Consider the following 27990-nt stretch of genomic DNA (forward strand, 5'->3'; position numbering starts at 1 on the left):
ACAGCGTAAATTAAGCAAAGGAAACAAGCTATTTTGAATATTTTTATTACATAAAAACAAAAGGCTTACACTTGACTTAAAAAAGCAGCATTATTTTGTGAATTTGATGTTATTACAGTGAAGTAGCTTCAAGAAACTTTAAAAACTGAAGAAAACAATAAAATGCCACATTCCCCCTCAGGCAGCACTCGATTATCTGCATCACCACAGCAAACCCCTTAATTTCACATTACATCTGGCACCCAGTCTTGTACACTCTTCTTCTCCCTGTGTCTTGTTGAATATAGCTGGGAGAAGGGTTTGGTGAAAATGGCAGTACACTTCAAATTTAATTTCCAACAGTTCAGTACATATCTAATTGATTAAACTGCAGTTCAGAAGTGACTGAGACACATGCTTTCCTTCTAACTCTAGTAGTTAAGTGTTTCAGTTTTAACAGATCCCATTGTGATCCATTTCTTACACAGTATTTATCATATTCAGGTCCACATCTCAGAAGATTGCTCAGCAAGTTATTTGGCTACTACTTATTATAAACACAAACAAAAATAACAACAGAAAATGAAGGCTCATAGTTGAAACAGTTCTTAGCAGTGCAGCAGAATTCAGAATTTATTACACACCATAGAAGGAACAGCAACATTCCATTGACCATTTCAGTGTTTTTATTAAGTCAAAAGCTGCAGGTTTCCAGCCTCAGCCAAAATTAAATACGTAACTGATCTGTAACTGCAACCTTAAGAGACAAATCAAGAAAATATATTACTGCCTTAACAGTCCTACATTTTGACTATCAGCACTGAGCTGTGCTCAAGTACAAAGGAACTTTTTAAAGAAGAATCTTTTTAAAACAACCCAATATCTCTACACTATGTTAAAAAAACCCTCTTTCTAAACACATTCTTAAGCATCTCATTTTTCAAATATACACTAAAACTACACTTCAAAGATTCTGCCAAAAAAAAACCAAAACCCTAAAATCAAAAAACAAGAAAACTCAAGTCACTATGTACAAATAGCTATAATGATAAAAAAAAAATGAAAAAAGGCAATTTATAGAAGGAAAAAGAAGAAAAGGGGAAGAAAAACCCGAACATATCAAACACCTGCTACTCAGTATTTCATGAACTCATGTTTTTCCCCTTTCAAAAGGAAAAAGGTTGGACATAAAATCAGACACAGAATTTAAAAAAAAAAAAAAAAAAGGGCAAAACAAAACAAAAGACCCTAACCTCCTTAGATGTTGCTTATACTGTCTGGTAACAAAAATCTTTGAAGTCAGGGATCTGCTTACTGTACTCTGCACTGCAACATGAAGCCAGCTGTTACCAAGCTACTTAAACAGAAGAAACAAGTTTCTTTCCTACAAGGAAAAAGGCTGCAACACATTTTCCCTGGCTATGATTTATATTATCATCATCAGGTTTACTCAAACACAGAACTTCTCTATTTAAGCTTACCCATCTTTTTTACTTAATATTCCTTAATTTAGTGCTATAGCATAGGAATTTCTTACGTGATCAAGCTGCCTTGTAAGGAGAGCATTATAATCTGTATTATACAGGCATACAACATTAAAAAAAAAAAAAAAAGAGAAAAACCCCATGACAAATACTTATGAAGAGCAATGTTAGGATTATTTTTCCGTAATACCCTCCAAGACATCAATGCCAAAGTCTGCTTTATAGCATACACTTGGAGATTTTAACCCTGGACACAAACTAATCCTTTTAACAGTCACGCGGGTTGTACTAAAAGTGACTTCTATAATGAAACAGGTAACAAAAATGCATTACGCTGACCAATATCTACTAGTATTATGCTCTGTTAACTCCAGAGTATGTAACAGTCTCAAACAAAAATACCAACGCCAACTACCTAAAAAATATACATATCAACCTGAATTAAACAAATTTGGCAAATTAAACAAATTTGGGCAGAGAAGAGATTCAGAGCAGCCCTGCGGAGAAGGACTTGGGGGTGCTGCTCAATGAGAAGATGAACATGAGCTGGCTTCAGTGTGCACCCGCAGCCCAGAAAGCCAACCATATCCTGGGCTGCATCAAAAGGAGCGTGACCAGCAGGTCAAGAGAGGTGATCCTGCCCCTCTACTCTGCTCTCGTGAGACCTCACCTGGAATATTGTGTGCAGTTCTGGTGTCCTCAACATAAAAACAACATGGAACTGTTGAAACAAGTCCAGAGGAGGGCCACAAGGATGATCAGGGGACTGGAGCACCTTCCCTATGAAGACAGGCTGAGAAAGTTGGGGCTGCTCAGCCTGGAGAAGAGAAGGCTGGGTGGAGACCTCACAGCAGCCTTCCAGTATCTGAAGGGGGCCTACAAGGATGCTGGAGAGGGACTCTTCACTAGGGACTGTAGTGATAGGAAAAGGGGTAATGGATTCAAACTTAAACAGGGGAAGTTTAGATTGGATATAAAGAAGAAGTTCTTTACTGTTAGGGTGGTGAGGCACTGGAATGGGTTGCCCAGGGAAGTTGTGAATGCTCCATCCCTGGCAGTGCTCAAGGCCAGGTCAGATAGAGCCTTGGGTGAGATGGTTTAGTGGGAGGTGTCCCTGCCCATGGCAGGGGGGGTGGAACTAGATGATCTTAAAGTCCTTTCCAACCCTAACTATTCTATGATTCTATGAAACACCATTCAAAAAGCTTGTCATTAGAAAGTTACTGAAAAATAAAGGGTGTTTGTCTTCCTTTATCAAGTTGTACTGCAGATTCAGAAAACTTAAATATCATTTGCACTGTAAGTTTGTGTAAACACTCATACAAAATAATTTAACAGGCTAAAAGTTTTATAATGAACTTTTCCAATATTTTTAGCTGCTACAGCCCTAATAAGACTTAATTTAGCATCTAACTGTCACATCCTATGTCAAGTAAACATTCTTGACTGCCAGCAATTATATTACTACATGGTAAAACAGTCCTCTAATTCCTAACAATTTACATTTCACTTGAGAAAATAGAAAAGTTTAGGGTGGTTTGGATTTTTTTTTTTTTTCCAAAATTATGTGCAACAAGTATAACGTGACCTCTTCGAAACCTCTAAGTTGTCTTCAGCTATCAGGCTCTGAAAGACTTTACAGATACCTTAACTTACCTTTCTTAATTTTCAGCCTTAGTTTTACATGAATGAGTATTCAGTTGGGCTGTATTAGTAGTAGTTCATCATGTACACTAAGGTCAAGTAACTTTATCTCACTGTTCTGAAAATGAACAATTCAAAACTCTTAAAAAAAAAAAACAAACAAAACAAAAACAGTGCAGAACTGTACCTGCAAATCTTATCAGTTTAAATTGTGTTTTCTTGATCTGTTAAAGACAATTAAGAGAACATCCGTATTTTTTTACCTATCAATTTCTGAGAAAATTTGAATACATGCAAGTCAAAACTACCATAATATAAACAGAAAGGTCCTCTTTCATGAAGATCATCGATAAATGACTACCTTCAATAAATAAGTCTATTTGGAAATTCTAGAGAATTCTTTTGTTCAAAAGGTTAGTCTTTTTTCTTTTCCATTATGTCTTTCTGTTTCACTTCTCCATCTGAAAGTTCTGTATATTTTCCATTCTTTTCCTCCTCTTGCTCTTCCTCACTGCCTTCATCTGTGAGCTCCCGATCACCATTTTCCTTTTTAGCTGCCTCATGTTCATCTACCCCTCCATCTGTATCAGCTGTGCAGATTCCATAACACATAATGCTGATGACCCCCAAGGGCAACCCAAACAGAAAGCATCCCAGAAGTGGTGAACTCTTGAACACAGACTGTTGAAACACAAATTTGAAGTAAAAAAAATTTTCAGTTAATATAAAAAATTACCACATCACTTCTCTTATTACTCTGGGTATTGATTCAGAAACATCAAAAATTACAGTCAGGTTTGGTTTTGGTGGTTTTTGTTTGGTTGGTTTGTGGTGGGGTTTTTTTGCTCGGTTTTGTTGTGGTTTTTTTGTTGGTGGTGGCTGCTTGGGGTTTTTTGTTTGTTTCTTTTTCTCCTCAGAAAGGAGGAGTTATCCTCATTTTAACAATTACTACTCTAAGTTCATTAAAAAAAAAAAAAAAAGACTTGGAAGTGCAAATATTACAATGTTGCATTGGGATAGCTAATGTTAACATGCCAAATGTATATCCAATTAATTATTTGAAGCTTAAGAAATAATTGTTCTAATGGTATTAGAATAACATTTTGAAGCAACCAGTTTCATCTCTTTGTGTCTCATTCTCAAAAATTAGTCTGAGTAATAAGGGATCTGCAGAAACATTCTACAGCTGTTATTAGACAGCTTTCTACTGAGCAGTAGTTTAATGGCTTAGGAGAATGGACTTTTAGTTTCAGAAAACGTTGCATGTTGATAGAAGTTTTGAAGACACTGATAGAAACATGTAAGTTTCAATTTGAATCCACAGCATAGGTTTTTTGCTTGTGTAGAACAAGTGAAGAAATGGATTTGTGTACATTTTCCCAACAAAATTCTGTTAAGCATAATTAACCTATGAGAAAGATGATAAAAATATTTGCTTTAAAACTACACAAAGTGTAGTACTTAATTCCCTTATGCTCTAGCTCATTCGACTTAAACGCTAACATTTCTCAGAACGCAGAAGGGCTATCAGTTTCAGCGAAAGGATGTCACAGGAGTCAAGGAAAAGATTTTGAATCCTCCCTGTTCTATCCTTAAAATAAGTGCCAGACCAATACAGAAAAGGAATGGAAAATGAAGAAACTAATGTATGTTGAATATTTAGCACACTGGAAAATATTATTAAAAACTTTAATCAAGAAGTTCATTTGGCTTATACCTCATGTACACGTACCTATGACATATGCACAATGTATATGTAAACAAACTTTTTCTATACATTTTGATTGACAATGGCACCATCTAGTTTAATGAAAAATAAAACTCACCACTACAGTAGACTTGGCATCATAGATTATTCTCTTGATTCGTTGCAGAAGTCCATCACCACCCTGTGCCTGAAATTTCAAATGGAACCATGTCAAAACTGCTGACACTTTTCAGTTATGATTCCAAAAGTTCATTCTTCAGACCTTGCAATCTTAAGTCCCTTTAGAAGGAAATGAAAAGCAATTATTCTTGCATCTTAGGATGCCCAGATGCTCCAAGTTCTCACACATGGATAAACATCTTGGTAGTCTCATGAAAAAATCTCTCACAATTGTTTTAACAATCAGTGCAAATTTCAGCAGTGGACTGGCACTCCATTCTCTTACCATAAAGGAACACTAACAGAAACTACCAACTATCCTGATGTAACAATTATAAAATGGCAGTGATCTTCTGAACTTTCCTGCAACTATTTATGGATTTATTTATATCTATTTATCATTTATAACAGAAGCTGTTAGAAAAGTCTAGGCATTAAGTAACAAGGAGATAGAAAGGCATAATAAAGAAAACTCATATCAAGCGATGTCAGACTATACCTTCACTGCCATCTAATTTAGCAGTCTTCAAAATAACAAAGCAATTTGTCTGTTGAAGAGGACCAGTTTTCACTCGCCTTGAGCTTACAGAGAAACAAACCTACATTTTGGAAGTCAACTGATCTGCACCAGATGCTGGCCAAAACCCCTCAAATTACAAAAACGTCTTGCATTATCACTTTCGCATAGATAGAGATGTGAGTTTAGACAGACATTTAATAATTCTAGCTGAAATACTGGAAACAAAAAGGTAGCAAGACCTAAGTGACACTATGTCAGAAAAAAACAAGGCATCGCAAATGAATTTCTTCAAAGTCAAAAACCAAACAAACCAATGTCATTTGTTATTTCAACCTGAAGGGTATGTTTAATAGAGCAAATTAGGTGTTGATAACATAATTCAATGCAATTAAAGCATTAAAAAACTGAGAACTGAAGAACAAAGAACCACCAATTAAATTACAGGAATACCTCTCACCTTCCAACTAGAAGCATGACAAGTAATGAATAGCAAAAAACCCCACCTATATTATGTTGCTACATCAATTTGTCAGATTAAATAAACCAATGTACCACGTATGACTGAACAATCTACAGCATTATTATCATTACCACCTGATGACCTAAAACTGCTGACATAAAGTGGGATTCAGCCAAAACAGTAAGCTTGCAATATACAGTGAACTGGGGCTTAAACCAACATAGGCTTCTCTCAAGAGGCAGCCAAATGATTTGTTAGCACAGCCCCACTTCATGCCCCATCACCACACGTGAAACCTCTGATCCATGATCCCCCCCTCATCCACATAACAAAGCCTTCTGTCCATCTTACAGTACACTGCAGGAATAAGCACACCCAAGTTTGTTTTGCCAACAGTAAGAAACTGTCCAAGCCATCAATTCCAGACTGATTTAAATGTTGTTTTAACAAAAACCAGCTCATTTTAGTTTTAGGCAGAAAGAAAGGGGTAATCTTGTGTCTCTTTGTAATTTTCAAAGCAAATATACCACTAGTTTTTGAGTCTAAACCTATCCTTCATCAAGCTATTAGATTTATTAATTACTGCCCAAAGGAAAGAGTAGAGCTTAATTATGTGTTATGAAAAAAAAAATAAGAAACATGTTTAAAGCAAACCCAGAAATGAATAAAAAGCTCTCTATTTACCAATGACACCTGTAAAAGAAATATCAAGAGAAGTCATCTAACATTATGCTATAAACAAAAAAAAAAGGTTGCTTTCTCCAAGAGATTCTGCAGTCAGAGCAGCAAGCAACAGCACAACTCAAGAATTCACAATTCACTGACAGAACATAGCAGAGGAAGACAGACAAGACAGGAAGATAAAATACATGGCATAACAGAGTAACCAAATTTTTTCCCTACTTTAGCACCTATGGAAATAAACACCAACTAACATATTCCAAGTCACAATGAAGACTTACTTCAGCAGTACCATCCAAGATATTGTTAATAAACTGAACCATGTCTTCTGTGTTCTCAATATGCCTATCTGGTAGGAAATACTGCTGATTGGAGGTATTCAATACAACAATAGTAGGGATTGTCAAGTCACTGGAAACAAAAAACAGATAGTTAAAATATTAAAGAACTACTGTGTAAAACACTGCAACCCAAATAATTCCTACATCATTTAAAACGGTATCCATTAACCTTCACTTCATGTGTGTTCCTTAGCAGTTCCTTGAAGGCAAGAAGGAAGGGGGAAGAGAATCAGCTGAACAGTACAAGCATGTTTCTCATTACTGTTTTTTCCTTCACATGTGTCAGTGACACTATTCAATCTTCCTGAATTTTACATACCCATAGTGACTGCAAATCAGGTACCTTTTGACCTGCCAATTAGTAAGAGATCACAGATAGTAGCCTTGTATTTGTACACATTAAGTATTTCAGTGCACAGAGTATAATCCAAATCCCATGCAGTATGGTACAACTGATCAGCTCTACCAGTCAACCTCTACCTGTCAAGTCAAAAGAATGAGCCACACCAAAGTTTTTCTACATCTGTTTTAGATATAGCAGATGAGCTACAGAGTTTTTAAATAACTATTACTCAGCAGTTGACTTTCACATGCATAAGCATTGTTTAGTATCACAGAATCAGAAAGAAACAAAGTGGGGGGGGTGGGAATCAACAAAAAAACTTGTTAGAAATTATCTCTGGAGACAAACCAGTATAAACTCTGTTCAAAGCAGACCTAAATTCAAAATCAGATCGAGTTTAGGAAAATTTAATACTGAATAAGTGTGTTGTTTAACAAGGAAGATTTAAAATACATTAAATAAGAGAAAAAATCTCCTGTACTTTGCCAATTTTCTGGTGTTATATCAATAATGTATTTAAATACTAGGTGTCTTTCCTTCACACAGAAGCAATGCAAACCTTGTTTTTCTCCATTTTCACTGTTGTCTAATAGTGCCCCACCCACATGTATTGGTAATCCATGTAATACTGATGATGATTTCAGCCTTAACTGTGGCTATTATTTCATGATAATTGATTAATTCGTTTCTTCAAAGAGCTGAGGAATTAATACTCTACATACTCCTATAGGTGACATTCCAATGATGCTATATACCTTAGCTTACACAAAGGTGTATCTTTGCTTTCAGTAAAATACAGTCTGCTTTCTTCTTTTCTGCATAGTTTTAACCGTACAATTTTTAATCCAACAAAAGCATGTTCATCCTTCTGAAGAGACAGATAAATTACAACGTCTACTAATGGAGTTACAGCAAAGTTCAAAAGTGTACTACTTTTCAAGGATTAGTACTTCTATCCCCACAAATCATACAATATTGTCCCTTGTGAAGAAACAGGATTTGTTCCTATGTGCACCTACACAGTAAGAAAGTATTGTGCAGTAGGTTTCTCACTATTCAGTTTTTTTCTGTTTCCACTTGCTGCCATCTGGTGGAAAACTGAAGCCCTCACAATGCATTTTACCTCAAACTACTCAAGTCGCCACATGAAAAGCAGCTACTTTGAACAGTGAACACATTTTGCTGCATTCTTTTGCTGCTTCCCACTTAAACTGGAAACGTACACACTCTGTTTAAAAATAATTAAAAGCTTCTAATTATTTTAACAGCAACTTTCTATATACTACAAATTCTAAAATCAGGCATTTTGCAGATTAAGTTAAACAATCCAGTTGAACTCAATCTTGCCAACAGATCACTACTGCTGTAAGTGGCAATTCTATCTTCTTTTTCTTCATTTTCTTCCTCCTAAAGAAGACCTCATCTGCCTGCCCTGCTTCTTTTCACATCAGTTCTAGTACTCAGCAGAATACATAGGAAGACATTTAAGGGTTTTGTTGGATCAGCAAAATAACTCCCTTACTCGCATAGACAAAAAAATGAAACACTTTTCTGTCAGAAGAACAGGCTCAAACAGCTCAGTTGACAGTCTGACATCACAGCCCACAACAGAGATGCAATTAATGAAGTGAGGAAGGCCTCACTTTTGGCAGCTATAAAGCACTACATCAATCACATCACTAAACTTCAATTGAGAGACAGCTGGTTTTAAATTAATTGTATTCAGGTGTTAATCTACACAGAACTATAGACCTTGTGTCTCCTGAAGCCCCTTGAAGCTCAGAGTCTTTAGGGGCATGAACACATGCTTTGTCCATTGGAAAACTTAGAGCTAGCATACTGACCTCTGTTTTTCCCTTCTTTCACTCAGAAGGCCAGAGTAGTGAACTGTAAATGCCAAACAACTTAATTCTCCATACATTTTTAGACAAGGATAACAATAAGGGCAAATGTCAAGCAGCTTGCTAAATTACTTATATATTTCAAAATGTACCGTATACATATCAAGTGTGGACAGCAACTTCCACACATCTGATGCTGCTTCTCTGCAGAAACATACTTCTATGTCTTAAAAATGCATCAAGGATGAAACGTGCCTCTCCAGAAATAAAAAAAAACATAGCTAATGTGTAACCACTATTTACATTTCCTGTTACAAACTGACATAACTTTTTATGTATCTAGTGCATTGTAAATTTAACGAAGGAAAACCCCACACAGTTCTAACAGAAAAATTTAAAGCAGACCTAAAAGAAGCCCTGTCTACCACCATTATCAGTTTATCAATAAGCCAAACTTCTACCATTAAATTATGCAGTTTAATTTAACAAACAACTGATACTAGGTTATATGCTGAATTCTGAAGACAACAATTTTTCCTCTAAACGCACAAAAGGCAAGAATTCTTCATAAGATTGTTTTCAATAAAATATATTTAGCAACAAATCCAAGAGAAGAGAGAATATTCAACTAAGAATTTACTTACTCCATTAGTAAACTATTAATGTAATCATTTCCATCCATATGGCCAAACTGGAAATCCCTGTAAGAGAAGCAGTGAAAAACAGGTTGATGAAAAGGAAAAAAGAACAGCGAGTTTCAGCAAAGTTCTTCCTTAAATTTTTTTCCGATAACTGAAGATTCGAGCACACACTCAGCAATATAATTAACAAACTGATGATCTACAAAACAAACAGCATCCCACAACATAATTAATGGAATGGTCTTATAAAATACCACTATACGAATATAAAAGCAAGCACTGTAACATTTGTCACGTAAAACTAAAAAAATGACTGCTGTCTTTAAAAGATTAATGCAGAAGTTCACTTAAGATATTATAGTACCATGTCTGTTTACCTGTGAAAGTGATCCCTATAATCTCTAGCAACTTCCTGAATAATAGATTTTAGTCTGGATGGAAAAAAAAAGTAACGTTATTAATCCAGGATATACTCTGTCAAAATACAAACTATAAACATGGAGATTTCACCAGTAAGCAGCAAATAGTACCTCATCAGCATTAAGGATCCCCTGTTCCATTAACAAACAAACCTCATTGATCTTGCTTGGTTTCTAAAGGTTGAAAGACTATCTACCACATAATCTCAACAGGAGAAAGACAGATGTCAAGCTGCTTCACGCTATCTGAAGATACAGCACTTTGAAGAAAATCCAAAGATGTCTGGGAAAATAGCATATACAGTATTTGAACAATATTTTCTTACTCATCTATGCAACCAGAGAATGACAGGGGAAGGTATGTTCCTCTCAGTCTCTTCAGCAAATTCCAACCCAATTGAAAATGCCCCTTCCTAATTTAAGTTCTACAGACAACTAATATATAAGCATGACTAAATTAATTTTTAATGCAACTGAGCTGAGGAACTGTCACTGGTTTAAACTAAGTTCATCCCAAAGTCATCTGAACTCAAGTACTCTTACCTATGATTAAAAGGTGATATAACAGCTTAAAAAAGCTATGTGATCACTGTTTGCTCCTGTGACCTCATTAGCAAATGGCAGTAGAGTGATACAGGAACTCCCATAATCTCACTGAACTCACACGTTCTTCAACAGAGCCATAAATTAAATAAATTCAGTAGGGTAAAGTCAGAAATTAGAGAACATCCACAGGTTAAACCCATTCATGTAACCTAGCATTTCTTAACATTTAAGAAACTTCCAAAGTTCTCTACATCATACCAGCACATTTCTCCCACAGTGACACCAATACTCAATTCTGTACCTGGTATGTTCCGCTGAAGAGTTTTTATCATCAATGACTGCAATAGCCACAAGTTTTCCTAAAATAAGGAATAAAATACTTGAAACCACTTAAAGAGAAACACGCATTCTCAGATGAAAAATACTCCAACCTAGAAGATCAGATACTCTCCAGGTAGGGCAATTAGTTTTAAGTATAAACCAACTGCTGTAACAAATAGCCTCTTCTACCTGCCCAAATGTGGTTTTCTTAAAGGTATTGAAAGTAAGATATGGCTTAATGCCATACCACATACATTCCATGTAATTTATGCAAAACCTCATCTGCTCTTAAATTGAAAGTCCTACTAATTTTTTGTGACTACTACAGGATTAGACATACTAATTTTTATGCTGTGAGGAAAGGACTAGTGCAGGCCTTGCATGAAGCCTATAGACAACAGAACAGATCTCACCAATATCAAAAAAAAAAGACTGGCACTATCAATTCTAGCTCCAAGATTAATTGTTGAGATTTCAAAAACACATTCTTAGCGCTCTTTAACTTTTCTAAGCATTAAGTACAAGAGATGCCAGAAAGTTTAGTGATAGCAGCATCTCACCTGTATCTCCAAGTTCATATAGTGTGAAGCCATCTACATGAAGATAACCTTGAAATCTTTCCCTATTTATCCAGGACGACAAATCACCATCTTCATACTCTAAAAAAAAAAAATAAATTATTCTGGCTATAGAGGCACTTTTTTTTTCTTGTATTTTTTCCTTTTATTATTGTAAGACAAGATCTCACACATTTCCCCCAATTCCTCTTTAGTTTTAAAACTTCTACAGTTATTTTCAATTGTCAAACAAAAAGTATTATAGTAAAGCAGGAGACGCTGATTTAATGACTTTTTTTTTTTCCTAAATCAAGGATAAACAATACTATTTTACAAGATAATTTTGCATCGTTTCAAACAAAGTAAAGAGATACGAAAATACTGCAGTATTTGTAACGAGTCCTTAAATGAAATACAAAGAAATCAAGAAAAATTAGATGCATTAACAGCATTGTGAGTGTAAATTCAGAGTCAGTTATACTGAAGGTTAGTTTCCAATACCAGGTATTTTAACCTGTAATGACTCAAATTCTAGCACATACCACCAACACCACTGTAATTAGATCTTAATCACAAGTGAAAAACATATATAAACATATGTATGTACGATGCATATACACACACACAAATGCTAATTAAATACATTTGTGTTTAATCCTATCGTATAGAATGAATAAATCTATTGTACAGAATGAATTATCAGTAACTTCAGGCTAACAATTAATTGGCTAAAAATCATAGTAATTGGCTAAAAAGCAAGTAATTCCTACCATAAAGCTTGTCATAGATCTGCACCCCATTCCCCTACTATGGGGAAGAAAACCAAAACAAAACAGTAGACAACGCCAGAGCACTGAAATGGATTTTGTTAAATCTTTTTCTTACAATAAGCTCTTAAAATTTCCACCCAATCCTAACAGTTGCAGATATAACTTTATCCAGTCTCTTATACTGCATATTCCTAACTTGCTTGATTTACAAACCACTACTTACCATCATAAACAAAGTAAGTTCCATCTTTGAAGACCACAACAGCAGGCAATTCAGGTAACATCACATACTGAAACAGGTTAAACCATGGAAGAGTAAAAGATTTTTAAACAAAAAAACAAAAAAATCTTTAAACGTGGAAATGTAGTCCATGGGGGAAATCTCAAAGTACATTTAAATGTTTTCTGTCTGCATTTACTAAAATAAATGTATCAGCTTCTGTGTATTAAAAAGTAACTCAAAAATGTTTTTGAGAGGTAGGTCTCACAAAGTTTAAATGAAGCATGGCTTTTAGTAGTATCTACAGTAGCGTGAAGAATATTTTGTTGGCTGGACACGAACTTTAGATAGGAGACCATAACTTGAGGGTTTTACCAATCACGCTTGCTGTTCCCAGTTTGTGATGTTGTCAGCATATCCGTCATACTGTTACTGCTACTAAACGGACAGTCAATATTGCACAGTAAACTAGTAACACTGACTACACGTCCCACTAAATCTGGGGTATGTCCTGCAGCTCAGGATGACAGGAATATAGACACAGCTTCAGCAGACAGGGCTGCAAATTGCCCTAATTTAGGCAAACAGAACAATGAATGCCTGCAATATAGTAGCTAGGATGGTTAACACCACACTAAAGAAAAAAAAACACCTCAGAAATACAGTGTGCAGAAACTTTTCCCTTGGAATTTAATCTTATTCAGCTCATGTTTTCTGTAACTGTCAGAGAAGACATGCTGCATCCATTCTTTACCGCTAGCTACCATGCTGAGTTAAAATTCTAATAGCATTTGTGGTTAAGAAAGGACTGCATTATGAGCTTATTTTTGATGGTGATGTTGGCTGAACTGTCTTGATTTTCTGATATGTTTGGAAAACACAGGAACAGTATCATGAGTGGTTTTCCAAATGACATGCCTTCTGCAATCATTCTGCATTATCTTTCTTGGAAATAAATGTAAAAGCAGTAGGTTTATAATGTAACAGGTCATATGAATGAGCAAAAAGGTGGTAATTCTAGACGATACTTCATTCTCTTATTTGCTGAAAACACAGCTTAGCCTCCTTAAAGGGCAAAAGCAGGCTATGTGCAGCTTACAGCTTGCAAAAGATACCTGAAGCCTGGAGCAAGGTTACCTAAAGTGACAAAACAAAGCCCAGTAGTGAATACTGTCATGCAAAGCCTAATTACGACTAGCAACCACTAATTTCCTAAGATTTCTGCTTTTCTCCATAGAATGTTGCATACCATCACTAGTTCATATTAAATGACATTTGTGGGAAATTACATTCAGTGGGAAAAACAGCTCTCTGCGTACATTGCTGGGATCACAGGATCTCAAATTGTTCCAGCCTTTTACACTCTTTCCACTAAAGCAGTGAACAGTACTTTTGTTGCTCAGCTGGGGCTGCAGTGCAAACAGCAATTGAGCTAGCTTTTGATACAAGACTTCTGGAAATCTAACAATACAGAATTTATAATGAGGTGTTGGGACCAGTCTTGCTCAACATCTTTGTCCGTGACATGGACAGCGGGATTGAGTGTGCCCTCACCTAGTTTGCCAGTGACACCAAGCTGTGTGGTTTGGTTGATACGCTGGAGGGAAGGAATGCCATCCAGAGGGACCTTGACATACTTGTGAGGTGGGCTGATGCCAACCTCATGAAGTTTAACCATGACAAGTGCAAGGTCCTACACCTGGGTCAGAGCAATCCCAGTCACAGCTACAGGTTGGGCAGAGAAGAGATTCAGAGCAGCCCTGCAGAAAAGGACTCAGGGGTGCTGATTGATGAGAAAATGAACATGAGCTGGCTTCAGTGTGCACCTGCAGCCCAGAGAGCCAACCATATCCTGGGCTGCATCAAGAGAAGTATGACCAGCAGGTCAAAGGAGGTGATCCTGCCCCTCTACTCTGCTCTTCTGAGACCTCACTTGGAGTATTCTGTGCAGTTCTGCTGTCCTCAACATAAAAACAACATGGAACCATTGGAACAAGCCCAGCGGAGGGCCACGAGGATGATCAGGGTAATGGAGCACCTCCTGTATGAAAACAGGCTGAGAAAGTTGGGGCTGTTGGGGCTGGAGAAGAGAAGGCTGCATGGAGACCTCATAGCAGCCTTCCAGTATCTGAAGGGGGGCTACAGGGATGCTGGGGAGGAACTTTTCATTAGGGACTGTAGTGACAGGACAAGGGGTAACGGGCTAAAACTTAAACAGGGGAAGTTTAGATTGGATATAAGGAAGAAGCTCTTTACTATAAGGGTGGTGAGGCACTGGAATGGGTTGCCCAGGGAAGCTGTGAATGCTCCATCCCTGGTGGTGTTCAAAGCCAGGTTAGAAAGAGCCTTGGGTGACATGGTTTAGTGGGAGGTGTCCCTGCCCATGGCAGGGGGGCTGGAACTAGATGATCTGAAGGTCCTGTCCAACCCTAACTATTCTATGATTCTGTGTGCCTAAAAAAAATACATTATTCTAGTTCTCACTCTGCTAATACCAAACTAATGTCCAAGTTATGCGTTACCAGCCCTGGAGTAGTTAGGTCCCACTTGGAGATAGCAATAAATCAAAAAGCCTCTTTATTTTGCTTCAATATGCCACATGAGAATTCTGTAGCCAGTAGACTGAGTGGATCAGTCTAGCCCTTGGTAAACTAATGTTTTGATCAGCTGTACTGAACAAGGTGAAAAGAACTTACCTTTTCACTTACTTCTTTGATTATTAGGGTACCCAGTGGTACCCCATGCCATAACTCCCCCAGCTAGTTACACAAGTGGTTTGTGAAAGAACGTAGGAGCAACAACAGCTTTACACTGGCTAAAAAAAAAATCAAGTATCTCACTTCTTGAGCAGGTCATACGGTCTGCGTTGAGTTCTGTATATCTGCTGTTTATTTTCATTAATATGACCGAGTAAGTAATTTGGCCAATACAAAGCAATGACAGACCAAAACATGTTTTGCACTCTTTCCCAATATAGACTCAAAAATTAAATGTTTCAGTGCAGTTAGTTTGAAAATTATCACAGGCAAATCACAGAATCATAGAATAGTCAGGGTTGGAAAGAACCGTATGATCATCTAGTTCCAACCCCCTTGCCGTGGGTAGGGACACCTCCCACTAAACCATGCCACCCAAGGCTCTGTCCAACCTGGACTTGAACACTGCCAGGGATGGAGCATTCACAACTTGGATGAAGCATTCACAACTTAAAAGCCAGTTCTGCGCCATTAAACCAGCAAAATTACATGTGAGGAGAACTACTCTGTTTTTGCAGAAATGGCAGGAACTGAGACAGCTTACCTCAGGCAGCACATCTTCTGAGGCAGAAAAAAAGTATGTATAAACTATGAGTTCTGAAGCAACTTCAATGTATTTTTCCTGCAAAAATAGAAGCAACAGAAGTTTCGTAACATACCTTATCTTCAAAGAGTAGTTAGAAAATACGGTTATGACACAAGATTGTAAAAACACATCAATAAAAATTAAACAATTGTGCATATTACAAGCATGTACTTCAGTCTATGAGAAGATACTTTACATCTGTGAATAGTCAAAAGAAGTAACTTTATTCAGTCAAGCTTCAAACCTTTAAAGGAGATTCACCACCAACATACACAAAAAGTACATGATGTCTCTTTTGCACGTGGTCAAACATATGTTGGCTAGGAAGTGGCCTGATAAGAGGTCTAGGAGGAAGGAAAAAGAAAGAATAAAATCAGTTTCTAAGGTGCAAAACCCAAAGAAACAACACACACCCCCCCCAAATACCATACTGGGATTTTTTATTTCTTAAAAAAACTAGATTTCCCGATTTGTTATTTCAGTTTGAACTAAAAAAAACAAAAACAAAAACAAACCTCAAAACCAACCAACCAACCAAAAAACCTCAAAAAAAAAAACCCAAAATAAAAATCACACACACACCCGCAAAATTTGTTATGTTTCTCAAATAGCACACTTAAATACGAAATTACCATCTTAGTAAAAAATGCTGTTTTGATGTAATTGTGCACACCATTTACTGGTCACAGAATCACGGACTGTGTTGGAAAAGACCTTAAAAATCATCTAGTTCCAACTCCCCCCTGCCATGAGCAGGGTCACCTTCCACTAGACTAGGGTGCTCAAAGCCCCATCCAACCTGGCCTTGAATACTCCAAGGGATGGGGCAGCCACAACTTCTTTGTGTTCCAGTGTCTCATCACTCTCGCAGTAAAGAATTTCGTCTTTACGTCCAATCTGAATGTACCCTTTTTCAATTCAAAACCATTGCCCCTTGTCTTGTCAGTACAGGCTCTGGTAAAAAGTCTCTCTCCATCTTTCTTATAAGCCCTCTTTATATACTGAAAGGCCATGATAAGGTCTTCACAGCCACAATCTGAGAGATAAAATTCTAAGCACAGCAGATAGAAAATGTGGTCTTAGAAATAAATACTCCTACAAAATTCTGGTAAATTATTAGAGATCACCGATATTCCTAAACTCCAGAATTCTGAACAATAATTAATATCATGTACCTATATAAATGCTTCTTAATTATATTTAAGAATGAAGGAAAAATATGTGATTCTTTTTTCTCCCTGAAGATTACAGTCTATAACATATTAAAGCCACAGGCTACTGTAGGGAAGGAAGAAAAAGCCAATAGGGTTGTGAACCATTCTGTAAAAGCAATTTCCTTACACTGCCAATTGCTGCAACTTTTCAGATACGTAAGCATGTATTAAGCCGAGATAACTTTTCAGTATTAAACGGTCTGTCTTAGCAATGACATCTATCAGCCAGCATTTAGGTCAGTATTCTTGTTTCTGGCTTCCATGAGTTTAATTTCTTCCTAGTTTCCACTGCTTTGAAAAGCCCTCAGTTACTGCACTGTAAAGAAGGGATGGGGACTAGCCAGACTCTACTTACTTTCTCCATGCCACTCACCAACAACCTCACAAGAAACTGCATGTATAATGCATACTGGTTTTAACTTCGTGTCAATCTCATTCTTTTTAAAGTAGATGTAATTTTTGGCCCAGCTCAAAATCCTATGTTTTAAGTCACAAGATCCAAAGCACACTTTGAATCAAAGAGGAGTATACTTACCCTGCCACTCTATTAGCAAATTCTATTATATCATCTTTGGTTCTAGGTCCCCTGTAGTTGTATGCCAAGTCACCTTTTAAGCTAGGTAAAATAGGAAACACAAGAACAAAACTGAAATCAACCTAACTATACCTGCACATGTAGAATTACTCAGTGTTCACACGTTTATTAAAGGCGCCCTTCAGAAAGCAATAAGCAAGGTAATTTTTCACAGTCAGATAAAATAAATGGTCAGCAAAATATAAAACTCAACGATGCAACACAACACAATTATGGAGTAAAATTTAATTACACGATATCTGATTTACTGACTTCTAATAATAATTAACATTCTTTTACAATTATTTTTTTCTAGTGCACAGCATTCATTTACTTTGTAAACACACAGATCATTTGGAGCATTGCTTGTGACCACAAAAAAATAACATCCCACACCCAAACCAAACCCCAAACATTCAGTATTTATAGCGGATTCGGAATTGGGCCTTGTGAAAGACAAGTATATAAGCTTCTTCAATGCATTTTTTTAAAAAATAACTGAAAAGTATCAAACGACCTGTAAAACTTTCTTAATTTATGTATTAAGCTTTCATGAAGTGCTGGTCAGTTTATTGTACACTGCTGACAGGGGATGTAGCACACTTGCATTATAAGAATATTCAAGTAAGTTTTACTAATTCTAAAAGGCTTTCTTTGAATCCATGCAGGTTTAGCAAACTCATAGGAAAAAAAATAATCTGAATTTTCTATGCTTCTGTATGTCAACAAAGTTTTTCATCCTTAAATATTAAGCTAAACATCTCGGCTGGTTTTTTGGAAAAAAAAAAAAAAACAAAACCAAAAACAAGACAAGATTTTTTTTATATTATGAATACTTAATTCCTTAAACAAAAAGCTGCGAGCAAACCTAGTATGTAAATAGTAAAAAGTACTCAAAATTAAGTCTTCATTTAATATTACCTTGTGCTGGAATAGATGTGTTATAAGCAAATACGTTATTATGAACTGGTATTGTAATATAAATTTTGTCCTCCATTAATTTTGTTTTTAAATACATGAATTAGAAAAATCTACATATGCTTCTCTCGTCAAGCAGCTGCTTTCACACTTCATCCTATGCAGTAACCACTACTATAATTTACTTAAGATTTTCAGGTACACTGAAGAGAAGAGAGGCAATTAAAAATAAGAAAATGCAATCAGCAACTTAGTAAAGGTTAACAGGAAGACTCAGGTATGCACTTACTGCCTGAATCACTCTGAAGATGTAAAAATCAATTGGTGTATAAAATTCCTTACATATATAAGGAATATATAATACATATATTTACTTACATACATAAAAATAGATGTAAGTAAATATATATTTGAAATATATATTTATATACACACACTCTTTAAAATTTGCGCAGCAAACAGCAGTTAAATGAATTCCAAATTTGCTAACCTGGCTTTAAGAATTCTGTTTCTAAATAAGATGCTTGATTGAGACTGCTGAATTTCAAAGCCATGGAATCCAGCAGAAAACAAAGATGATGCTACATTGACATGGTGGAGTATTTTGTTTGGTTGGTTTTGTTTTGGGGACTTTTATGTGGTTTACTTTTTTTCATTATTATTTTTTAAGCCGAGAGGAGTATGTTTTTTACTGTCATGAAATCAGTGATAGGAGAGGTAAGTGTTAGAAATTCAATGGGAAGCATCAACTTACAGCTTAATTGTTGGATAGCCTCGCACTCCAAATTCAGATGCAATACCTGAAAGAAACGTGTTAATGCCAAAGTAAACGAAGGCTTTCTTGCTCTCTTACCTTAACTTTTAAACGTAATTTAGCACTGAAGCCACATAAATAAATGAAAAACCTACCACTTAATTCAGCAGGAATTATTTTATGTGCTTTCAAGAAGCTGCTGTTACGACATATTAAATTTCGGACCTCTTTCAGAGGTACTGCAGAGTACCAGCACGGGGTCTCAATTAATATGTCAAATGGCCTAAGAATCCTCTAAATAGACATGCCTGGTCACTTTTCACTTGAAGGTAATATGCATTTAAAATACACATACAAGTAGCACCAGAGACAAAAATTAAGCACCATGGATGTACAGCTGTAAATACTAACACTTAAAAGAAATATAAAAGACAATTAACTACTTACATGCTACAGTAATGGGTAAAACAAAACTGCAGTAGTAGTAGTTACAAAAATGTCAGGTTTTGAAGCAAATTCTGCAGAGATAAACTTCTACAGTCATCCACTTCACCAGAAATAGGTTCTAGCCATTCAGTTACTTACCTGCTGCTTATTGAAGTGGCAAAAAAAAAACAATTCCAGAACTTTTTTCCCCACCTCATGTTTAAAACTTTATCTCTTGCTCCTATTACAGTACAACTTGCAACTGCCCTTCCATTTGTGAATACAGCAACTGCCACCTTAAACTTCACTATCCAGTGTTTTCCAGAAGTAAACTAAGTAGGACTCAAAACAGGCTAAAAAAAATTTTAGAAAATCTAAAATTCTGACAATGCCTGTGCAATTCCAACTGAAAAATAACCCCTACATTCAAAATGCATCAAGATTCAGTACTTCTAACATAAACATTCTGAAGCTAACAACCACATGCCAGAGCAGCACATGTGGGAGAACCTATGTGCAGGGCTCTGAATAACAGTTTAGAAATTGTAACCCTAAAGTTGGGTGAAAATCCTAATTGCACAGAACTACAATTTAAACTACCAGCTCACCTTCTGGCATCTTAATCAAAGGAGACCGATCTAAGAAAGATGTGTATTAGGATTGATTTGATTCTGATCCTTTTCCCTCATAGCTGTACCACACAGAACTAGAATGAATTACAATGTGTATTAGAACATCCCATCACAAGAGCTGTCAACAGACAGTTAATATGTCCTCTCAACATCATGGAAGTGACTTACTTATTTACATCATCATCTCCGCTTCCTGATATGAAGAATGCATACATGTTTGCCTATAAAGGCAAACAGGAGCAATTATGTTCTTTTTTGATCACATTCGGTGGACTTCTGAGGCTAACCCGTATGAAAATTCAAGATACCACACCAGGTGACTGTTCTGTTGATGTTACTGCTGTATCCTCCTTCCACACAGCTACCACAGGCAACACTTACTGGATGCTTTACACGTTCTGCTGTGATCTCAACACTGATGACAAGCTACCCAAGGGTCAGATTTTTCACACTACTTCACATTCATATTAGGAACACAAACTATGCAGAATCGACCATTCAAGCTCCTTCCTAATTGTGTGTGTGCCCAGCTGCATTTCCTTCTGATATTCTCAAGACTGAATTACTAATTGATTTCAGAGAATCTTTAGACTGGGAAGACATTAAGCAGAGTTGACTGAGGTTTTCATATTCAGATGTAAAATCTCCAGTTTGGAAATAAAAGCACAAAACTATTTCAAAAGATTTATTGGACTCTATTCCTCATAGAACTGGTAACAAATCTGAGAAGAAAAACATGTCCATGGCACAAAGGAATCTTTGCAGGTTTTAGTAATTTTTAAATATGCAAACATGAATTTCAGAGCAAAAACAAAGCGCCAATTCTACTGCAGGTATCAAGCACAAAAATTTATTATCAGGATGACAGATGCAAATGTTTCATTTTTCAAGAGTTCATGTTTCAAGAGTTTATACAATTTATATAATTTAGAATTTTATATATATATATGACTGGGATGTTAGAGATCCACCAAATCTATTCCCAATATTGAAGTTACCTGGTTGCATAATCTTGTTATTTTTAATAATCAAGACTAATTTTTCTTTAGCAAATGTGTATCTTTAAGATGAAACATGAGGTAAAACTTCTGTTGTTTACAGAAAAACTACATACAACAAATTGGTGTCTGAGACAAGATCAAACTGATCTCAAAAGACCAAACTCTGCTACATATAATCACAGAAGAACTGGAATATCACTGAAAAAAAAAACATTTTGCATAATATTTATGCAAATATAAAAATGCTGAAGAATCAGTTTTAATGTGTATTAAATAAAAACGTTACCTGTAATAACCAAGTTTTATTACACACAGATCTTACTTGGTCCACACTGCTCCCCCTGTGCCTTCCCTCGTAAACACCCTCTTGGTTTAACACAGATTTAAATGAAATGACAATAAAAAAGCATGCTAAAACTAAGAAAATGATGTTAAGAATGCAACAATCCTCTTATGTCTACCTAAGCCAATTATCTGAAGAGCTAACGTTTTGGCTTTTCCCTGCAAAGGTCAGTACATACGAAAGGCATCATCAAAGAAGAAAGCATTAAAATAGGTGAAATTGGCTCTTCAACAAGACATTTACAGAGAAACATGGGGAGAAATTGGCTTGACACTGATGTAATGACTTCAGTGATTTAAGCATGCTTTTGGTGTAACATCTTAAGGGACAATTACCTGGAAAGAATAACAGCAAGAACACAAGCACTTCAACAGTAATACAGAGAACCTAAAATTGCATGTTGGCAAGAGACACACCACATAAAGAAGCCTGTATAACAGTACTTTAAGAAGTATATCAGAAGCAGATCTTTCAAAAGCTTTTACCTTCCCTTTGTCATAATTTCCCACACAAGCAGACAGAAGTGTGATAAACGCACACTACAGCACATTGTCACTTTTAGAGAGAAAAAGATCAGGAAACTGTTCTCTACAATACAGAAAAGAATGACTTAACAAAAAAGAGTGAGAACAGTATCAAAACAGAGGGTGTCATGAAATTACCCCTCACCAAACCATGCTTACTAGAAAAGGAAGTTGCATCCATCTTCCCAACTTTTACTGGAGAGCCCATGTTTCTCATTTCTATACCCACTTCATTCCACACAGGCTCCAGTTTCTTGCAGTGGCCACACCAAGGTGCATAAAACTGAGAAGCAAATACATTTAAAGAAGAGGAAAAAAAAAAAGAGGAAAAAAAAAGTTAATTAAGATAAATAGTTAAGAGAAGGTGATTCTATGATTAACTGTCGAATACATTAGCAAGGATTATTTTCCAGTTGTGGTGCTCTTATGAGTCTTTATAAAACCGCAAGTTAATGACAAAGCTGGAGTGACAAACAGAGCTCTTCTGATTTGGTGCTACTTTTCATATGAAAGCACAAGTTTGAAAAGAATACATTCAATTGCTGTCTTATTATTTCTTATTTAAAAATAGACTGTGCAGTAACATTTTTTTTATTACTTGTGAATATTTTCCCTTTTAAAAAAAAATATCATGTAATCAATCTATCCAGGAATACGAATTTACTTGCCAACAAGGGAACACTATTCTTCCAAAGGAAACACTATACATATATATGTATACACACTTCCCCAAGCTGCCCTCTGGATTTCTATTCTTCAGCAACCACTTTTATATAAGCATACGGTAAAATCAATCTGTTTTCTCACAGCCAAGCAGAACTCAAAGACTTCATTTCATCTTTCTGAATACGTCTTGCTGCAAAACCTCAGTGAAATTAATTGGGAAGATATCAGTATTTTGGTGTAACAAGATCAGGTCACAACTTGACAAAGTTGGATTTTGTTTTTCTATACAGCACTGATTAATTCTGAATTAGCATACATAGGTTTCCTGACTCAAATCTCAAAACTGAAGTAGACAATTTGGGAATTTCAGATCCTATGTGAGTTGCAAAGAATTTTATCTCATTCCCAAACATGCTCAATCTTTCCATCCTGCTTCTGAAATAAGGAGCACTGAATCTTTTCAAATATATTAGAGAAGTAAAAGAAGTTCCTTGTATATTTGATGTTATAGTGCTAGAATACGAACATGTAGAACACAAATCAGTTGGTATAACCACAGAATGAAACTGTAAAAATTCTGAACAGAGGTTATCATCTCCTGACTCAGTTAGGCAATCTGTTTGCCTCTTTAAAAGACAGTAAAATATAGGATGAAGCCTGACTGCATCCAGTACTCAGTATAATTCCTGCTTTATCCTGAACAATACAAACCCACTGTTTACCGATCTTGTCAGAAGAATTACTGTCATGTAATTTTTCTGCACCATGTACAAATGATTTTCCAAATGATGGAGCAGCTTTACTATAGACAGTGTAGCACTGTACATTTTTTTGTGTTTTGGTTTCCACTAGCAGGTATTCCCATTTTTCTCATATACTCACATCTACGAGCCAAATATCATCTTTACGGCTTTCTTTAAACCTGGAAAGGGAAAAAAAAGAAATCACTATATTATAAATCTGAAAATAAATAAGTGAAATGCATATGTGAAACAGGAAAAATATATAATTAAGTTGATACAAAACTATAGATATAAAAATCCTGGTTTGTTTCTTTCTTTGGAGGTAACAAGGAGGAAATAGTTATGTTTCAGAATTAAGATTGCCCCTGCACCTGATGCTACATACACAGTTGCACCAACTAGGTTTCTGTAACTATTCGCCAAGACAAAAACCAAACAAAAAAACCTAAGCCAGAAAAAAAGTAATTAATCAGAAAACACACGAAAACACAGAAGATGTTCGATTAGGATATGTAATCTAAGGAGAAGTATTTTGCAGCTGTTCTAGTTACATTAAATACTTTTGTTGACTGTTTAGAATATAATGCATTTTTATAGATCAATCCGCTGGTAAAGTCAAACCTTTTTTTATTTTACTTATGTCATACCAAGTTTGCAAAGCTTGCTGCAGAGCAGAAAGGGTATCTGCAACAACTAAAACAAAACTGCTACAGGAAAGGAGCATTTTTGAGTCACAATATTGCTCAGTTGAACACCTCACTCTAAATCTACTTCACTGCCTTAAGTACTAGAGAGATAATCAAAGAAGTAGTTACAGTCTAGAATCTCTTGAGAACTCTAATGAAACTCCAGCTAACTTCCAATTACAATGTTAAATAATCAGTTATGATGCAAGAGGCAGAAAGCAGCTACTGAATCATCAGATCCTGGGCTGTGCTTCAATTTAGAGTATCATCTTTGGTTTGTAAGAGAAGAATTTACACAGAAGAATTTACAAGAGAAGAGTTCTCCTCTCCCTGCCACAGAATGACTGTTATGGGAGACTGCAAAGAGCATTAAAACACTGAGAAAATTAGATCAGAATCTTACAAAACTGGTAGAAAGCAAGGGAAAGAAATGTCTGAAGGCAGAATATTCCAACGGAGCTTAGTATCTTTCACCCAAGATGTTACAAAAAATACTGTAGTGTTCACAATGTTAACTGCCAAGGTGTACCACTCATTAAAAACACGTACTTAATCAACTTCCTCAGAAACTAAAATGTGGAAAAAAAAAACAACACATCTAAACTCATTCTAGTTTTGGTAATGTCAGCGACTAAATTATTAGACAACATTAAGAAAGTCCAACATACCACTGAAGAAAAACTAAAATCTCTGTACAAATGGGTATTTTAGGATATCCTGAAGGTGCTGTTTCTAGACCCTGCAAATATATTCCCAGCCTTAAAATTTCAGTCTCTTTTTAACTGTCTTATGCAGTCCTGTCTGCTAGCTGACACAGTGACAATCATACTTGTGGAAAGTGTATCCTCTATCAACATCACAAGAGGATAACACAAGATATCAGGATATAAGATACAATATTATTTGTGTCAAATACATGTAACTTCCCAACATTTGGCACTATGTTATCAAATGTTGCCTCGATCTCTACTTAAGCCATGCATCCCACTTTTATCATTAACAGTTAAAAGAAGCCACCATGACACAAACCGGACATCATAATCCAAAGGGCCTTCAGCCAACCCAGCTGGTATCTCTATTTCTCCCTGCCTCTCTTCTCACCCCCTTGAATAGTTTCTGATGCTTCAGACCCTGGGTTGAGCCACAAATACATCCTCACAGACAGAAAAATATTTCCCGCATTAATTAGGTTACCTATCTGTTTCATTATCACACTGGAACAAGTCAGCAAGTATCACAAGATCAGTACTGATCTAAGGCAGCCAGTAGCAAGGTCAGCATAAGCTGATAGGAACCCTAGCTCTTTCTTTGCATGCCCACAAGCCAGTTGGGTGATGCTGGATAAGCTGCACCTCTGATGGCTCTTCTCTGCTACTTGTTTTCCTATATCTATAACTTAGCACCTATAGCACCTTGTTCTAGTAGGCATTGTTTGCAACTACCAAAATTCACATAAACCCCAAAGTTCTCAGCAACAGCAAAAACTCCATAATGTTTAGTTATCTACAAAATACTCGTACCTATAAAACAGAATACCTGAAACTTTCATCAATCACTGCTCCCAGCTTCTTTTAAAAAATGTTTTCCTGACCTTTTTCATCATTTGCCTATTAGCTACAAAGAAAGAAAAAAACAAACACGCACACAAAACCCCACCAAAACACAAAACACCCCAAAACAACAAATAAAAAAAACCAAATCTGTCATGAACAACTCACCATTCAATTCTTATCCCAGCTGCAAATACAGGCTGTTTTGTAGATGAAAAAAATCCACGTTCTAAACCAGGATTTTCTTTTACCAGCTATTTCAAAAAAGCTATGTGACTACAGAATTATGCTTCTTCATTCCAAAACAGCAATCACATTTAAATTTATACCTGTGGAAATGTGATATGCTATTTTATTCACTTAGCCTCTTTATCCCTAGCCCTTGAAAATATGAGGCATGTTTCAAAAACAAGCTTTGAAAATCAAGTCTAAGCAGTGCTGTACCTCACTTTTTCACTACACACTGAACACCAGCCAGAACTGCTGATGCACCCCTTCCACACACTCCCTTTCCCTCCCCTACAATTCTGCACCTCATTTGATCCTATGATTATCTGCTCTAGCTGAATAAGCAATATGGTAAAAAAGTGAATGGTTTTCTGACTGTTTGGCTCTAGGATGTAATTTATCACAGATTGCACCCTCATGAAAACATTGCCTTTGACTGGCTTAAATTTACCACAAAGCAGCCATGTAAGGCCACCTCCTACTTCCCCAGCAGGTAGTATTTTCTATACCTTCTATTTCAACTCTAATAATTGTGCTGCTTTGTAGAACTTTATATCAACCTTCTAATCTGAAAAAAAAAAAAAAAACTTCTTTTAATTTTCAGAACATTAGCTTTTATTTGGAAGAGGAAGCATGGAGCCATGGAACTGCCAAAGCAAGGCAGTTCACAAACAATCACGCTACACCACCAAGTTATGGGCAGGACTACCTATTTCAACACCTCCACAGTATCAGAGCTAAATCTGTCATCAAAGCACTTTTTTACAGTGAAATATAACTGGCACTTCAAGCAGCCATGAACTAGTCCTGCACGCCTCCTTTTCCCTTCCTTTCCCGGCCATGCATGAATGCACTTATACTTGTTCTCCCAGTTCCCTGTAGCAGCTACACAGCAAACTCTAATGAGGAATCCGGTTAAATGCAGTCAGGTTTTATTTGTGGTGAGCATCAATCCACCAAGACATTTACTCTACCAAAAGGAAAGAAAGAGCAAGAAAGATTGAGAACTTTTTTGGCAACAGCATCTGTAAAAACAGTTAAAAAAAAAAAAAAAAAAACTAAACCCAAAAACAAACAAAAAAAAAAAACAAAACCCAAAACACACTGCAAAATCAGCATGCTCCTCAGCTTTATAAATTGCACCTTCTTAAATACACACGTTTCTGCTAAGAAAAAGACAAACTTTCCCAATGTAGCTTTCCTGACAATCACAGGCTGCATAAAGCTGTCAGTCTGGGGTCTCCCACCAGCAAAATCCCAAATATTTAGGTCACAAGGCAAGATACCCCATACTTACGACTCATTCAGATCCTCCACAAAACCGGTACCTGACGCCACCACATGTGCAACCACTGCGAAGCAAGGAAAAACGTTCCGTGAGTGACCTGCAACCGAAGCCGAGGGTGCTCAGCCACGCCGGCTTACAGGCTCACCGCCTGCGTTCCCTTTCCCCGCTCCCCTCACGCCTCCGATGCTTCCTCACAGCTCCAGACTACCCGCAACTCCAGCCCCCCTTCAGCACTGCCCGCTGCTCCCCTGGGCCCTTCTCCCGCTTCCGAAGCCCACCGCTTCTCCCCGCTCAGCCCACCAGGCCACAGCGGTCGCCCGACACTTACCTGCCACCCAAAGCATCCACCGCCACCGACCACCCGCCGCGGCCATGTTGACAGAAGCCCCTGCGCGGCCGGAAGGGGAAACTGCGCTCCGCGATGCCGACCTTTCCGCACTGCGCAGGCGTGGAAGGTTGGGGCTGGG

General features: G+C 36.7%; 1 protein-coding gene across 2 annotated transcripts; it reads right to left on the reverse strand.

The window, feature by feature from the left end:
• Nucleotides 1-29: 29 nt before the first annotated feature.
• TMX3 (thioredoxin related transmembrane protein 3) lies at nt 30-27990 on the reverse strand. 2 transcript variants are annotated; one of them, XM_062633074.1, is made up of 15 exons: nt 27852-27990; nt 27533-27587; nt 23911-23950; nt 22522-22645; nt 19437-19482; nt 17726-17806; nt 16221-16320; nt 15935-16012; nt 12638-12704; nt 11648-11746; nt 11068-11125; nt 10179-10232; nt 9805-9861; nt 6917-7046; nt 4973-5094 (listed from the first exon to the last, which is right to left on the reverse strand). In XM_062633074.1, the coding sequence occupies exons 1-15, from the start codon at nt 27895-27897 to the stop codon at nt 5065-5067; spliced, it is 1065 nt and encodes a 354-aa protein (XP_062489058.1). In that variant the 5' UTR covers nt 27898-27990; the 3' UTR covers nt 4973-5064. The 2 variants fall into 2 exon arrangements, with proteins under 2 accessions (XP_062489059.1, XP_062489058.1); XM_062633075.1 differs by lacking the exons at nt 19437-19482; nt 23911-23950; nt 27533-27587; nt 27852-27990 and adding an exon at nt 30-3788 and having other exon boundaries at nt 4934-5002.

This window comes from Pezoporus occidentalis, unplaced genomic scaffold, assembly GCF_034315485.1.
Source record: "Pezoporus occidentalis ecotype Australia unplaced genomic scaffold, CSIRO_AGI_Poc_V1 ctg4, whole genome shotgun sequence".
In the NCBI taxonomy this organism is placed as follows: Eukaryota; Metazoa; Chordata; class Aves; order Psittaciformes; family Psittacidae; genus Pezoporus; species Pezoporus occidentalis.